This window comes from Cherax quadricarinatus, chromosome 23 (assembly GCF_038502225.1).
Source record: "Cherax quadricarinatus isolate ZL_2023a chromosome 23, ASM3850222v1, whole genome shotgun sequence".
NCBI lineage: Eukaryota > Metazoa > Arthropoda > Malacostraca > Decapoda > Parastacidae > Cherax > Cherax quadricarinatus.
Genome location: NC_091314.1, coordinates 15,275,767 through 15,292,396, shown reverse-complemented (window position 1 = coordinate 15,292,396; position 16,630 = coordinate 15,275,767). Strand labels below are relative to the sequence as shown.

The following is a 16,630-nucleotide window of genomic DNA, read 5'->3' as shown; positions in this document are numbered from 1 at the left end:
CAGATTTAATCCCATTTATTTCCCCCCACTGAAACTCTCCTACCCCCTTCAGCTTTGTTTCGCTTAGGGCCAGGACATCCAACTTCTTTTCATTCATAACATCAGCAATCATCTGTTTCTTGTCATCCGCACTACATCCACGCACATTTAAGCATCCCAGTTTCATAAAGTTTTTCTTCTTCTCTTTTTTAGTAAATGTCTACAGGAGAAGGGGTTACTAGCCCATTGCTCCCGGCAATGGGCTAGTAAGGCATGGGTCACGAGGGAAATTTTTGTCGAGTGGTTCAATGAAGTGTTTGGCCCTAGTGTGAAGAATTACCTCCTGAAAAAGAAATTGGATCTCAAGTGCCTGCTAGTAATGGACAATGCACCTGCTCATCCTCCAAACTTGGATGACCTAATTTTCGAGGAGTTTGGGTTCATCACAGTAAAGTTCTTGCCTTGGAATACCACTCCTCTCCTCCAGCCTATGGACCAGCAGGTCACTGCAAACTTTAAAAAACTCTACACCAAAGCAATGTTTCACAGGTGCTTGACTGTGACCACAGACACTCACTTGACCCTAAGAGAATTTTGGAGAGAACACTTCAGCATCCTCCATACCCTTATAGGTATGGCTTGGGAGGGAGTGACTACCAGGACTTTGAACTCTGCTTGGAGAAAATTGTGGCCAGATTGTGTCGATAAGAGGGATTTTGAAGGGTTTGGGACTGACCCTGATGAGCCTATGTCTGGTCCCACTTTGTTCTTGTACTGAAGTTGAATTTGGTGTAGGCTCCTTCCAACGTCAAAGACCTGGGAGTGATCATGTCGGAGGATCTCACCTTCAAGGACCATAACATTGTATCAATCGCATCTGCTAGAAAAATGACAGGATGGATACCTGGAGTTTACCTGGAGAGAGTTTCGGGGGTCAACGCCCCCGCGGCCCGGTCTGTGACCAGGCCTCCTGGTGGATCAGCGCCTGATCAACCAGGCTGTTGCTGCTGGCTGCACGCAAACCAACGTACGAGCCACAGCCCGGCTGATCAGGAATTGACTTTAGGTGCTTGTCCAGTGCCAGCTTGAAGACTGCCAGGGGTCTGTTGGTAATCCCCCTTATGTGTGCTGGGAGGCAGTTGAACAGTCTCGGGCCCCTGACACTTATTGTATGGTCTCTTAACGTGCTAGTGACACCCCTGCTTTTCATTGGGGGGATGGTGCATCGTCTGCCAAGTCTTTTGCTTTCGTAGTGAGTGATTTTCGTGTGCAAGTTCGGTACTAGTCCCTCTAGGATTTTCCAGGTGTATATAATCATGTATCTCTCCCTCCTGCGTTCCAGGGAATACAGGTTTAGAAACCTCAAGCGCTCCCAGTAATTGAGGTGTTTTATCTCCGTTATGCGCGCCGTGAAAGTTCTCTGTACATTTTCTAGGTCGGCAATTTCACCTGCCTTGAAAGGTGCTGTTAGAGTGCAGCAATATTCCAGCCTAGATAGAACAAGTGACCTGAAGAGTGTCATCATGGGCTTGGCCTCCCTAGTTTTGAAGGTTCTCATTATCCATCCTGTCATTTTTCTAGCAGATGCGATTGATACAATGTTATGGTCCTTGAAGGTGAGATCCTCCGACATAATCACTCCCAGGTCTTTGACGTTGGTGTTTCGCTCTATTTCGTGGCCAGAATTTGTTTTGTACTCTGATGAAGATTTAATTTCCTCATGTTTACCATATCTGAGTAATTGAAATTTCTCATCGTTGAACTTCATATTGTTTTCTGCAGCCCACTGAAAGATTTGGTTGATGTCCGCCTGGAGCCTTGCAGTGTCTGCAATGGAAGACACTGTCATGCAGATTCGGGTGTCATCTGCAAAGGAAGACACGGTGCTGTGGCTGACATCCTTGTCTATGTCGGATATGAGGATGAGGAACAAGATGGGAGCGAGTACTGTGCCTTGTGGAACAGAGCTTTTCACCGTAGCTGCCTCGGACTTTACTCTGTTGACGACTACTCTCTGTGTTCTGTTAGTGAGGAAATTATAGATCCATCGACCGACTTTTCCTGTTATTCCTTTAGTGCGCATTTTGTGCGCTATTACGCCATGGTCACACTTGTCGAAGGCTTTTGCAAAGTCTGTATATATTACATCTGCATTCTTTTTGTCTTCTAGTGCATTTAGGACCTTGTCGTAGTGATCCAGTAGCTGAGACAGACAGGAGCGACCTGTTCTAAACCCATGTTGCCCTGGGTTGTGTAACTGATGGGTTTCTAGATGGGTGGTGATCTTGCTTCTTAGGACCCTTTCAAAGATTTTTATGATATGGGATGTTAGTGCTATTGGTCTGTAGTTCTTTGCTGTTGCTTTACTGCCCCCTTTGTGGAGTTGGGCTATGTCTGTTGTTTTTAGTAACTGAGGGACGACCCCCGTGTCCATGCTCCCTCTCCATAGGATGGAAAAGGCTCGTGATAGGGGCTTCTTGCAGTTCTTGATGAACACAGAGTTCCATGAGTCTGGCCCTGGGGCAGAGTGCATGGGCATGTCATTTATCGCCTGTTCGAAGTCATTTGGCGTCAGGATAACATCGGATAGGCTTGTGTTAATCAAATTTTGTGGCTCTCTCATAAAAAATTCATTTTGATCTTCGACTCTCAGTCTGGTTAGCGGCTTGCTAAAAACTGAGTCATATTGGGACTTGAGTAGCTCACTCATTTCCTTGCTGTCATCTGTGTAGGACCCATCTTGTTTAAGTAGGGGCCCAATACTGGGCGTTGTTCTCGATTTTGATTTGGCATAGGAGAAGAAATACTTTGGGTTTCTTTCGATTTCATTTATAGCTTTTAGTTCTTCCCGCGATTCCTGACTCCTAAAGGATTCTTTTAGCTTAAGTTCGATGCTTGCTATTTCTCTGACCAGTGTCTCCCTGCGCATTTCAGATATATTGACCTCTTTTAGCCGCTCTGTTATTCTTTTCCGTCGCCTGTAAAGGGAGCGCCTGTCTCTTTCTATTTTACATCTACTCCTCCTTTTTCTTAGAGGAATAAGCCTTGTGCATACATCGAGTGCCACTGAGTTAATCTGTTCTAGGCATAAGTTTGGGTCTGTGTTGCTTAGTATATCTTCCCAGCTTATATCGGTTAGGACTTGGTTTACTTGGTCCCACTTTATGTTTTTGTTATTGAAGTTGAATTTGGTGAATGCTCCCTCGTGACTAGTCTCATTTTGTCGGTCTGGGGCTCCTCGCATACATGTCTGAACCTCAATTATGTTGTGATCTGAGTATATTGTTTTTGATATGGTGACATTTCTTATCAGATCATCATTGTTAGTGAATATGAGGTCTAGTGTATTCTCCAGTCTAGTAGGCTCTATTATTTGCTGGTTTAAATTGAATTTTGTGCAGAGATTTAAAAGCTCGTGTGAGTGTGAGTTTTCATCAGAGCTGCCTCCTGGTGTTATTACTGCAACAATATTATTTGCTATATTCCTCCATTTTAGGTGTCTTAAGTTGAAATCCCCCAGGAGCAAGATGTTGGGTGCAGGAGCTGGAAGATTTTCCAGACAGTGGTCAATTTTTAACAGCTGTTCCTGGAATTGCTGGGATGTTGCATCAAAACTAGGGAGGCCAAGCCCATGATGGCACTCTTCAGGTCACTTGTTCTATCTAGGCTGGAATATTGCTGCACACTAACAGCACCTTTCAAGGCAGGTGAAATTGCCGACCTAGAAAATGTACAGAGAACTTTCACGGCGCGCATAACGGAGATAAAACACCTCAATTATTGGGAGCGCTTGAGGTTCCTAAACCTGTATTCCCTGGAACGCAGGAGGGAGAGATACATGATTATATACACCTGGAAAATCCTAGAGGGACTAGTACCGAACTTGCACACGAAAATCACTCACTACGAAAGCAAAAGACTTGGCAGACGATGCACCATCCCCCCAATGAAAAGCAGGGTGTCACTAGCACGTTAAGAGACCATACAATAAGTGTCAGGGGCCCGAGACTGTTCAACTGCTTCCCAGCACACATAAGGGGGATTACCAACAGACCCCTGGCAGTCTTCAAGCTGGCACTGGACAAGCACCAAAAGTCAGTTCCGGATCAGCCGGGCTGTGGCTCGTACGTTGGTTTGCGTGCAGCCAGCAGCAACAGCCTGGTTGATCAGGCTCTGATCCACCAGGAGGCCTGGTCACAGACCGGGCCGCGGGGGCGTTGACCCCCGGAACTCTCTCCAGGTAAACTAATCTCATTTTGTCGGTCTGGGGCTCCGCGCATACATGTCTGAACCTTGATTATGTTGCAAAGACATAAAATAAATAAATAAGTTGTGACCATCATACCCAGGGTGACTATGGTGTGTCAAAACACTGGCTAGTCTAGAGATTAGTCAAGAAGAAAGAAGAGCAAATTGCTCAGATGCACCATGTGGGCTGTCCTAGAAGAACAGCTAAGGGGTGTGCAGGCTTATGTTTTGTATATTGTATATTCTGTATATATCTACCTGAATATATATATTTTTGTAATATTAGTTAAAATAACCTGTGAAGAGGGCTGGAAAAGGGATTCCAGAGACACTGAGGAGAATCAAATATGAAAGCAAGTATTACCCTAGACTGATAAGGCCTTAATGTAAAAGCTACCCTCACACTAGAACATGCAGTGAGAACCATATTATCAAAGTATATGGGACAACAACGTAACACATACATAATTACTCTCTTTGCAGAGGCACTTAGATGTCCCTCCAAACTGCCAATACCCAAAACAACACCTTTAAAGTGCAGGCACTGTACTTCCCATTTCCAGCACTCAAGTCTGGCTAACTGGTTTCCCTGAATCCCTTCGCGAAATATTACCCTGCTCATACTCCAACAGCTCATCAGGTCCCAAAAAACATTCGTCTCCATTAACTCCTATCTAACACACTCACGCAGGCTTGCTAGAATATATAAAGTACTAGTAGGTTGGTAGACAGCAACCATCCAGGGAGGTACTACTGTCCTGCTAAATGAGTGTAAGACAGAAACCTGTATTTGTTTTACATAATGGCAGGAGTGCTGATGTCTCTCTCTAACTCAAAAACATAAAAAATAACAGGTATATCTTTTACTTACAGTTAGGTCACACTACACATGTATGTACACATTTATGTATACACACCCACCTGAGTTTTCTTTGGCCTTTCTTAACAGCTCTTGTTCTTATTATTTTCCTTTCATATCTATAAGGAAATGGAATAAAAAATTTTCCTCCGTAAGCCATGCGTGTTGTAAAAGTCAACCAAAATGCCATGAGCAATGGAGGGAGGGTGTAAAATAAGTTCTGTGTGTAAGGGGCCTGGAAATGTAACAGGCATGTGTGAGTGTGTTAGACAAAAGTAAATGAAGATGGTTTTTGGGACCTGATGAGCTGTTGGGGTGTGATCAAGGTAATACTTTGTGAAGGGATTCAGGGAAACCAGTTAGCTGGACTTGAGTCCTGGAGGTGAGAAGCACAAATGCCTGCACTTTAAAGGAGGGGTCTGGGACACTGGGTGTTTGGAGTGACATCTAAACTGTCAAGTCTGGGCACCTCTGCAAAGACAGTGATATTGTGTAAATGATGGCAAAAGTGCTAAATGATGGTGAAAGTGTTTCTTTTTGGGTCACTCTGCCTTGGTGGGAAACAGCAGAGAGAGAGACAGAGAGAAATAGAGACACAGAGAGAGGGAGAGAGACCAGGAGGTAAATCTTTCAGGGGGATAAGCACCAACTTACTTCTTACCACATTTCTGTCAAATATTCAATGGAAAAGATTCTCACTCAGACAGCTGCTAACCTTGCTATAGACAGCAGTCATGAGTGCTGATCTTAGCTTAATAGAGATGTTGAGGGCAATATTGAAGTACATGTTCTTGAAGAGACTTGTCAGCTCACAGGTGAAGAGGAGTGCCACGGCATACACATAACCATGCCATGCTGGCTCTGTGTTGTTGGTGATGAAGCCAATCAGGCAACTGCAAGTGAAAAGTGGGCAAGATCAGAAGAATGAATGAGATCATTCAAGTAGTTTTAAGGCATGGTTTTTGGAGAGAGTAAGGGAGCTGATTGATTGGTAATACTGTATAGTAGAGGCAGACTAAAAATATGCATATTTCCCCACATTATGTATTTGTTATTAAAGTCACCTTTCATACTATTATTATTAAGCAACAAGGAGTCAAAAAGTAGAGACATGCATTATGTCACCTGAGAAGCTGTGGTGTGAGGAAGTTAAAGGTCTCTGCCACAATATGAAGGAACAGTGACACGAGAAATGGCCACTTGGCTATGGCACACACTCCACTGAGCACAGACACCTGGCTGGTCCTAGGTGATGCTGTTATGGCCACATTTCCCTTGTTCTTCATGTTCTTGGTGTTTACACTAGGCTTTGTCTTCTCTGAGTGAATGGATGCTGATCCTCCTCTTCCTCCTTCTCTTCCATCATCTCCTCCTCCTCTTTCTCTGGAATTTAAATTATGTATGAAAAGGGATGCATAATCATCCTACAGATTTCCAGAAATGTTTTGCATACTATGATGGTCTTTCAAATTATTGTGTATGTCGATATCTGAATTTTAATTATAAGGGTAGCCAATGTATACCAATTATAATTATAAACCAATCAACTTGAATTTTTTTAGGAAGGTCTGTTACCAATTATTACTGTGTTATATTATATTTATAGGAAAGAGCTGAACCTAAAAAGTTTTTATTCAGCACCTGACAAATGAGAGGTACAATAAACAGGTTTCATACAAGGAAGAAGCAGGTATCTACAGTTCTTCAGGTCAAGAGTCCTTCACCAGCATCAAGGCACCTCTTCTGAAGGATCTGTAACACTAAAGCTTTCATAGGATGCAACAACATACAGCACAGGAATACAGTGGCACCTCAGGATATGAACAGCTCAAAAAGTGAACAGTTACGTAAGAGTATTTATGTAAGTGCTTTTGTAAGTGTATTTTTGGGGGTCTGAAACGGATTAATCTAATTTACATTATTCCTTATGGGAACAAATTTGTTTGGTATCAGCACTTGAACAGCCTTCTGGAAAGAAATAAGCTCATATCCTGAGGTACTACTGTATAATGGAATTGGTTATAAGTAGCAATGTTCTCAATTTCAATACAATAAATGATTTATGCTAGCGAGTGTATTACTGAGAAAAGACAGAACCTCTATAGCCTAATGAAACCCCGACTGGAGGGAAAAACCAATGGTGCTTTGTGAGGAAAGATAAAACTGTTGTAAGAAAATTAATCACAGGTAAGAGTTATTATGCAGCTAATGAACATGATCTAATGTACAAAAAAGCTTCACAAGTACTGTCACCAATAACTGCAACACTCTTTAACAAATCCATCAAATCCTCCACCTTCCCTGCAATTCTCAAAATAGCGAGGGTCAGCCTGATCCACAAAGGAGGTGATCAAGCATACTTGAATAACTATACACCAATTTCCAACTTACTTCTGATCTCTAAAATCTTTGAAAAATTAATTCACAGACAGAGCTATTCCTACCTTGTCTCACACAACATACTAAACCCCTGTCAGTTTGGATTCAAGAATAATAAAAGCACAAATGATGCTATTATACACATGCTAGAACTAATATACACTGCTCTCGAAAAGAAAGAAGTACCGCTGGGAATCTTCACTGATTTATGTAAAGCTTTTGCAGCGCTGTATAACCCTTGTGGCTTAGCGCTTCTTTTTTATTATAATAATAATAATGTAAAGCTTTTGATACTGTCGACCATGATTTGCTGCACATTAAATTAACACATTATGGTATAAGAGGGCACTCCCTCAACTACCTTAAGCCATACCTTAGTAACAGAAGCCAATATGTGTACACAATATGTGTCAACCAATCACAGCCAGTGTTCCACAAGGAAGTGTCCTTGGCCCACTCCTCTTTCTCATTTACATCAATGACCTACTGAATGCATCACAACTACTCAAACTGGCCAACACTGTTAATGCCGAATTGCAGAAAATATCTACCTGGATGACTAATAAGCTTACCCTCAATACTGACAAAACCTATTTCGTTCAGTTTGGAAACAACTGCAAATGTTCCATTTAACATAATGCTAAACGGATTACCTATCACAAGACTCACAGAGGGAAAATTCCTAGGAATCCACCTTGACAATAGCCACAAATTCCAGACAAATATACAACAAATTTCCAAGAAAATCTCTAAGACAGTAGGCATACTATCAAAGATACAGTACTATGTTCCGCAATCGGCTCTCCTTGCACTGTATCATTCATTCATCTGCCCTTATCTTACATATGGGATTTGTGTTCGGGGATCAACAACATTAAATCACCTAAGGCCACTAATAACCCAGCAAAAGGCTGCAGTCAGAATGATAAATTCCCACTCCCGACAGCGTACTCCACCAATATTCAAAAGTCTAAATCTGCTCACCATAAAGAACATCCATACTTACTCTGTGCCTACTATATACATAGAACACTACGCTCAAGCATAAACCCTTCACTCAAACTTTTCCTCACCAACCTTGACAAGTCACACGACCATAACACAAGACACAGATCTCTTTTTGATGTGTCCATATTACACTGTGTAAAAACTCTATGCACATAAAGGGTCCCAAAATTTGGAATTCATTACTAGTAAATACTAAAATAACCCAGTCTGAATGTCAATTTAAGACTCTTCTCAAAAATCACTTACTCACCCTAAACTAAATACTGAATATTTAACTTTACCAAAAAATCTCCAGGTTACCTAAATCTTAAAACTTCAAAATGGGACACCCAAAGTTCATACACTGATTAAAACAACCTTGTGATATAAATAACTACCCAAAACATTACTGACTTTAACCCAACTGTAGTATTCTCATACTACCTGGAGTTTACCTGGAGAGAGTTCTGGGGGTCAGTGCCACCACGGCCCGGTTTGTGACCAGGCCTCCTGGTGGATCAGAGCCTGATCAACCAGGCTGTTACTGCTGGCTGCACACAATCCAACGTACGAGCCACAGCCTGGCTGGTCAGGTACCGACTTTAGGCGTTTGTTCAGTGCCAGCTTGAAGACTGCCAGGGGTCTTTGGTAATCCCCCTTATGTATGCTGGGAGGCAGTTGAACAGTCTCGTGCCCCTGATACTTACTGTATCATCTCTTGACGTGCTAGTGACACCCCTGCTTTTCACTGGGGGGATGTTGCATCATCTGCTTTCGTTGTGAGTGATTTTCGTGTGCAAGTTCAGTACTAGTCCCTCTAGGATTTTTCAGGTGTATATAATCATGTATCTCTCCCGCCTGTGTTCCAGGGAGTACAGGTTCAAGAACTTCAAGCGCTCCCAGCAATTGGGGTGTTTTATCTCCATTATGCACACCATGAAGGTTCTCTGTACATTTTCTAGGTCAGCAATTTCACCTGCCTTGAAAGTTGCTGTTAGTGTGCAGCAATATTCCAACCTAGATAGAACAAGCAACCTGAAGAGCATCATCATGGGCTTGGCATCCCTAGTTTTGAAGGCTCTCATTATCCATCCTGACATTTTTCTAGCAGATGCGATTGATACAATGTTATGGTCTTTGAAGGTGAGATCCTCCGACATGATCACTCCCAGGTCTTTGACATTGGTTTTTCGTTCTATTTTGTGGCCAGAATTTTTGTACTCTGATGAAGTTTTAATTTATTCATGTTTACCATATCGGAGTAATTGAAATTTCTCATCATTGAACTTCATATTGTTTATGCAGCCCACTGAAAGATTTGGTTGATGTCCAAGTGGAGCCTTGCAGTGTCTGCAATGGAAGACACTGTCATGCAGATTCGGGTGTCATCTGCAAAGGAAGACACGGTGCTGTGGCTGACATCCTTGTCTATGTCAGATATGAGGATGAGAAACAAGATGGGAGTGAGTACTGTGCCTTGTGGAACAGAGCTTTTCACTGTAGCTGCCTCAGACTTTACTCTGTTGACTACTACACTTTGTGTTCTGTTTGTGAGGAAATTATAGATCCATCTACCAACCTTTCCTGTTTTTCCTTCAGCACGCATTTTGTGCACTATTTCGCCATGGTCACACTTGTCAAAGGCTTTTGCAAAGTCTGTATATATTACATCTGCATTCTTTTTGTCTTCTAGTGCATCTAGGACCTCAGGAGCAGGAGCGACCTGCTCTAAACCCTGGGTTGTGTAATTGATGGGTATTCAGATGGGTGGCAATCTTGCTTCTTAGGACCCTTTCAAAGATTTTTATGATGTGGGATGTTAGTGCTGTAGGTCTGTCTGTTGTTTTTAGAAAATGTGGGACGACCCCCGTGTCCATGCTCCCTCTTCATAGGATGGTAAAAGCTCATGATAGGTTCTTCTTGCAGTTCTTGATGAACATGGAGTTCCATGAGTCTAGCCCTGGGGCAGAGTGCATGGGCATGTCATTTATCGCCTGCTCAAAGTCATTTGGCGTCAAGATAACATCAGAGAGGCTTGTGTTTACCAAATTCTGTGGCTCTCTCATAAAAAATTCATTTTGATCTTCGACTCTCAGTCTGGTTAGCGGCTTGCTAAAAACTGAGTCATATTGGGACTTGAGTAGCTCACTCATTTCCTTGCTGTCATCTGTGTAGGACCCATCTTGTTTAAGTAGGGGCCCAATACTGGATGTTGTTCTCGATTTTGATTTGGCATAAAAAAAGAAATACTTTGGGTTTCTTTCGATTTCATTTATGGCTTTTAGTTCTTCACGCGATTCCTGACTCCTATAAGATTCCTTTAGCTTAAGTTCGATGTTTGCTATTTCTCTGACCAGTGTCTCCCTACGCATTTCAGATATATTGGCCTCTGTTAACCGCTCTGTTATTCTTTTCCGTCGCCTGCAAAGGGAGCACCTGTCTCTTTCTACTTTACATCTACTCCTCCTTTTTCTTAAAGGAATAAGCCTTGAGCATACATCGAGTGCCACCGAGTTAATCTGTTCTAGGCATAAGTTGGGGTCTATGTTGTTCAGTCTATCTTCCCAGCTAATATCATTTCGGACTTGGTTTACTTGGTCCCACTTTATGTTCTTGTTATTGAAGTTGAATTTGGTGAAGGCTCCCTCGTGACTAAATCTCATTTTGTCGGTCTGGGGCTCCGCGCATACATGTCTGAACCTTGATTATGTTGTGATCCGAGTATATTGTTTTTGATATGGTGACATTTTGTATCAGATCATCATTGTTAGTGAAGATGAGGTCTAGTGTATTCTCCAGTCTAGTAGGCTCCATTATTTGCTGGTTTAAGTTGAATTTTGTGCAGAGATTTAAAAGCTCGTGTGTGTGAGTTCTCGTCAGAGCTGCCTCCTGGTGTTATCACTCCAACAACATTATTTGCTATATTCCTCCACTTTAGGTGCCTCAAGTTGAAATCCCCCAGGAGCAAGATGTTGGGGGCAGGCGCTGGAAGATTTTCCAGACAGTGGTCAACTTTTAACAGCTGTTCCTGGAATTGCTGGGATGTTGCATCTGGAGGCTTGTAGACTACCACAATGACTAGGTTTTGGTTCTCAATCTTTACTTCCACTACATCATTTGAGGCATTAAGCAGTTCTGTGCAAATAAGTGACTCTGCGATATACAAGCCAACCCCCTACTTTTGCCTCTTCACTCTGTCGCATCTGTATAGGTTGTAGCCCAGGATCCATATTTCATTGTCCAAGTGATCTTTTATGTGGGTCTCTGTGAAAGCCGCGAGCATTGCATTTTCCTCTGCAAGCAGTCCACGGATGAAAGGTATTTTGTTGTTCGTTGCTGGCTTTAGACCTTGTATATTTGCAAAGAAGAATGTCATCAGACTGGCGGTGTTGGTGGTACTGGGGAGGACTTTTTTTTCCGGCACTAGTATCTGTATCTGTTGGTTTGGAGTGGAGGCCATCGACTGTGGTTCCACTCCATAAATGACTGGACTTGGCGTACGATTTCTGCCATTTCCTGCCAGTTTTTTTCCTTCCAGGCACTAAAAAACCTCTCCCTCTTGAGTGGCTGTGGCTACCCAGGTTTTCCCATGGCCTGGATGTTTTGTATCTTTTTGTTCCCTTTAGATGGTATGCCTGGCAATTTAAGTTATAGCACAGTCTTTCCTGTACTGAAGAGGTACACAGTTCAGGGTGAAAAAGCTTACAGGAAGGGAGTTTGCATTTTTCTGTTGTCGTATGGGCACGGCATTTTCTAGGGTGATCAAAGTTGCATGTACCATCTGTTTTTCCAGATTTCCCATGCCTGCAGATACCAAGTGCATAGTATGTGCATAGGCTTGGTTTCCATTTGCCTTGGGTTTTTGTGACTGTATTCCTTGTTGGTGCATGTTTACCTGTCTCATTCCTATCCTCAATAGTACTAACAATGGACCTCTCACCAGTTGTTTCTGGTAATATATCCTCACTATTGCTAGTGGAGTCCCCTTCTTTGCTATCTCCTGTAGTATTACTAGTTTGTAATATTGGATTTATCTTGTCCTTGACTACACTTGTTTCCCCACTACAGCTCCTGTCTCCCTCGAGGCCATTTATATGCACTCCTTCATGCGTACATTTACTGTCTACCTGGACAGCACCTCCAACCTCACCATTACTGTCTCCCAGGGCAGCACCTCCAGTTTCACCATTACTGTCTACCAGGACATCACTTCCAGCCCCACATTTACGGTCTATCAGGGCAGCCCCTCCAGCCTTGCCGTTTCTGACTACATGGCCAGCACCAAGGGCGGTACCATCCAGCCCAGACTTTTTATTTTCCCATCTGTTATAGAATGCTTCCAGGTTTTCTATGAAGGCTGCTTTGATGTTATACTCTTTTAATACCAATGTGATTTTAGTCCACAGGTTGATCTCATTTGGGCATACCCAAAAACACTTCCCTGATTTAATACTGCTTGTAGATAATTCTTGGATATCTGCACAAGGGGTTTGACAACTCACAATGTTATATTCCCATAATATAATTTCAATATTTACTATTGAAACTATTGTAATCTGAGTAAAATTACTGTGTATATTATAAATAAACAAGAAGTACAACAAACTATGTTCAATTTCTTAAGTATTAAGTAGTCTGTAAGCCAATAAATTAAGTCTGCCCATAATGCCTAGGCATGATAGTGGCTCTCTTTGCACGGCAACTCATTTTTGTAATTTTATAATCTCAATGTAATCTTGCAAGGAAATAAAAACTGACTGATTGACTGATAACAATATTCTTACGTGATACTGGCCTATCCGATTCAGGATAAGATGCATTTTGTACCAACATCACTCAACGTAGTGTTTTGCACTCTCAATCAGTACCAGTTAATCAGTGTGTTATCATTTGGGTTTAATGCCCCTAAAATGCTAAATACCTTATACCTACTTTCATACATTAGTTTTATTAACTGTACCTCCTTGCTGTACTCATCTACCAATTTTAGTGATTTAGTTAGACAGAAATTAACCCTACATCTCATTTACCAGTAGCATCTTTGTCACAATTCAGCAACAATTCATTGAATTGGTGGAAATAACCCTATTTATCAAAAAAGTTTTTTTTTTTTTCAAATATGCCCAGTACAGGAAGGCCCCACTTATACGGCGGGTTAGGTTCCAGGCTAGCGCCGTAAAGCGGAAATCGCCGTAAAGTGGAACACCCTTTTTTTCCACTTATAAATGCATACAAACACTAGATAACAAGTTTACACTAACATATATTAAGTTAGCAATAGAACCAGGCATCAAAAAACAATAAAAAGGTACAATACACACATAGTGCACTCATTACTTACCTTAAAATATTTATAGTCTTAATCTAGGGTGAGACAAGTAGTATTTATTGTAAGAAATCAAGTGTGGTATGTATTGTAATAGCCAGGCTACCTTACAGGCCACCCCACCCACACATACTATTCTATGATATTTAAGCATCCCAGAGCGATAAAATGTATATACAGTTCACTCATTACTTACCTTAAAATATTTGTAGTCTTAATGTAGGGTCAGGAGTAAGTAAATGAGATAAAACGAATAAATGAGAGAGAGAAAGAATGAATACATGAGAGGTGACAGGCCAGGCACAGAGTAAACAAACCAGGCTCCCACATCTTATATTTATGTTTATTTATTCTATTGTGGGGTGTATTTATCATCTTTTTATGTTATGTATCGTGTTTATTATATAATTTTGAAAAAAATATCATGGCTGGATTAATGAAAATGTGTATATTAACGTAATATACGACATTTAATGAGACTCAGTATTGTTATTATCACCACTTGTGGAAGTCGTCTGCTACACAGCTCACATTTGTTTATTTATTCTACTGTGGGGTGTATTTATCTTATTTATATGTTATGCATCGTGTTTATTATATAATTTTGAAAAAAATATCATGGATGGATTAATGAAAATGTGTATATTACCGTAATATACGACATTTAATGAGACTCCGTGACTATTGTTATTATGGCGTCACTTGTGGAAGTCGTCTGCTACCAGAGATCACATTTATGTTTATTTATTCTACTGTGGGGTGTATTTATCTTATTTATATGTTATGTATAGTGTTTATTATATAATTTTGAAAAAAATATCATGGCTGGATTAATGAAAATGTGTATATTACCGTAATATACGACATTTAATGAGACTCAGTATTGTTATTATCACCACTTGTGGAAGTCGTCTGCTACACAGCTCACATTTATGTTTATTTATTCTACTGTGGGGTGTATTTATCTTATTTATATGTTATGCATCGTGTTTATTATATAATTTTGAAAAAAATATCATGGATGGATTAATGAAAATGTGTATATTAACGTAATATACGACATTTAAATGACTTGATGTATGTAAGTTTATTTAGGTACAGGTATACATAAGTATAATTATCAGAGTATATATAAAATATGAAATAACTTTTAAAAACATTTGAAATTTTGGAGTTTCCAGACAAAATGGAGAGACTTAGTGCTTACTGAGCTCATGGAGAATGTAAACAAACAGGGTGGGGCACGGTGACCGTATTAGAAAGTCAGGTGGGGGGAGCCGTATAGTGAGTTTTGGTCATAATTTGAAATGTCCGTATTAGCGGAACGCCGTAAAGTGAAACGCCGTAAAGCGGGGCCTTCCTGTACCTAGTCTTTATTGTTCTTTATTTATTCTGATTTGCCTAGCTTATGCTTGCTTTATTAACTAGTTATTATGTACAAGGATTAGTCTGCCCAAATTGCCCCAGCATGATAGTGACTTTCTTAGTACTTAGCAAACCAAAATTGTAATTACACATTGTAACCTTTACAAAGATATAAAATCTTTATCTTTATCTTTTACAGGCAGGCCCCATTTCTACAGCTCCTAAGGCTCATGACCCCAAATAAGCATAAACCACCGACAGGTGAAAAAGAGCATTTTTTTCATTTCTGAATGCATCTAAAATATTGATAATGTGTTTACACTATCATATATTAAGTGCTCAATACAGCTAGGCATAAAAAACAGATAAAAAAAAGTAAAATAAATACACAGTACATACAATACTCACCTTAAAATATGGCTTCAGTCAGGCTTCCCTTACACAACTCTTGTATGAAAGCAACAATAATGGAAGAAAATTGGTAAAAAGCACTGAACATAATGAACAATGGCTCAACCGAAAGTCAACGAAAACATGGAACGCTGAACAGTGGGAGCTGTATATGCAGGGCCCTCCTGTAATTCTTCATATATCCATATTATCAAGTCTCAGATCATGTGTGAAGGGTCTTCATAATTAGTTCTAAAATTCATACTTGTCTCATTATATCTTATAGCAATAAATTCTCTTCACCACTCACAACTGTCCTTCAATATTCACCTGTATTACATAAAATTTATTATTTTCCAATGTTGTAAGTGTATTTGTTATTATTCTACATCATCTGATTTTCAAGAATGTGTACTACCTTAGATTACCTAGGGTTACTAGCTCACTGCTAGTAAGAATCTACCTCATAAGTATAGCTAAGACCTCTATTTAGTAGCTGTAGTATTGTATAATTTTGTATTAATTTCTATTATTTAAAACTTTTAATGTTTGCATGACGTAAGACACAAAACACTCTTTGATATCCCTCATGTCATCTCTCCCTATGCAAAAATGCTATGCATATAAAGGGCCCAAGATCTGGAAGTCATTGCCTGAACATACAAAAGGGTCCCTGCTGCCTGCACACCAATTCAAGGCTCTGCTTAGAAATCACCTAATCTCCCAAAATTAACAACACAAACACTACATATTATTGCAACCATCAACTCAAAACTTTCTGAATTTTATAAGGTTATTACAAAACTAAAATGGTCTCAATCTCATTATGCAAAATGTGCCAAAATATAATACTGTAACTTGTTAATCAATTACTTGTTAATTGAATTACATACTGCTAAATCACTACTACCTCTGCTGATATATAAAAATCAATGTTCAATTCAAATCAACTATAATATATATATGCCTAGTATAAAGTAGTCTGTTAAGCATTAAGTGTATTTTTTTTTATTATTAACACATCGACTGATTCCCACCAAGGCAGGGTGGCCCGAAAAAAAAAACTTTCTTCATTATTCACTCTATCACTGTCATGC

General features: G+C 40.5%; 1 protein-coding gene across 7 annotated transcripts in view; it reads right to left on the bottom strand.

Moving 5' to 3' along the window:
• The window catches only part of LOC128685730 (ATP-binding cassette sub-family C member 3-like), a 406,756-nt gene that overhangs the window by 315,735 nt on the left and 74,391 nt on the right, over positions 1–16,630 (bottom strand). For all 7 annotated transcript variants that reach the window (XR_011392357.1, XM_070087955.1, XM_070087954.1 and 4 more), the window contains exons 8-9: positions 6,212–6,469; positions 5,802–5,979 (exon numbers count right to left, since the gene is read on the bottom strand). Coding sequence is in view for 6 of the 7 variants with exons in the window: in XM_070087955.1 (XP_069944056.1) it covers positions 5,802–5,979; positions 6,212–6,469 (436 nt within the window). In the remaining variant the exon portion in view is untranslated. The remainder of the gene's footprint in view (positions 1–5,801; positions 5,980–6,211; positions 6,470–16,630) is intronic.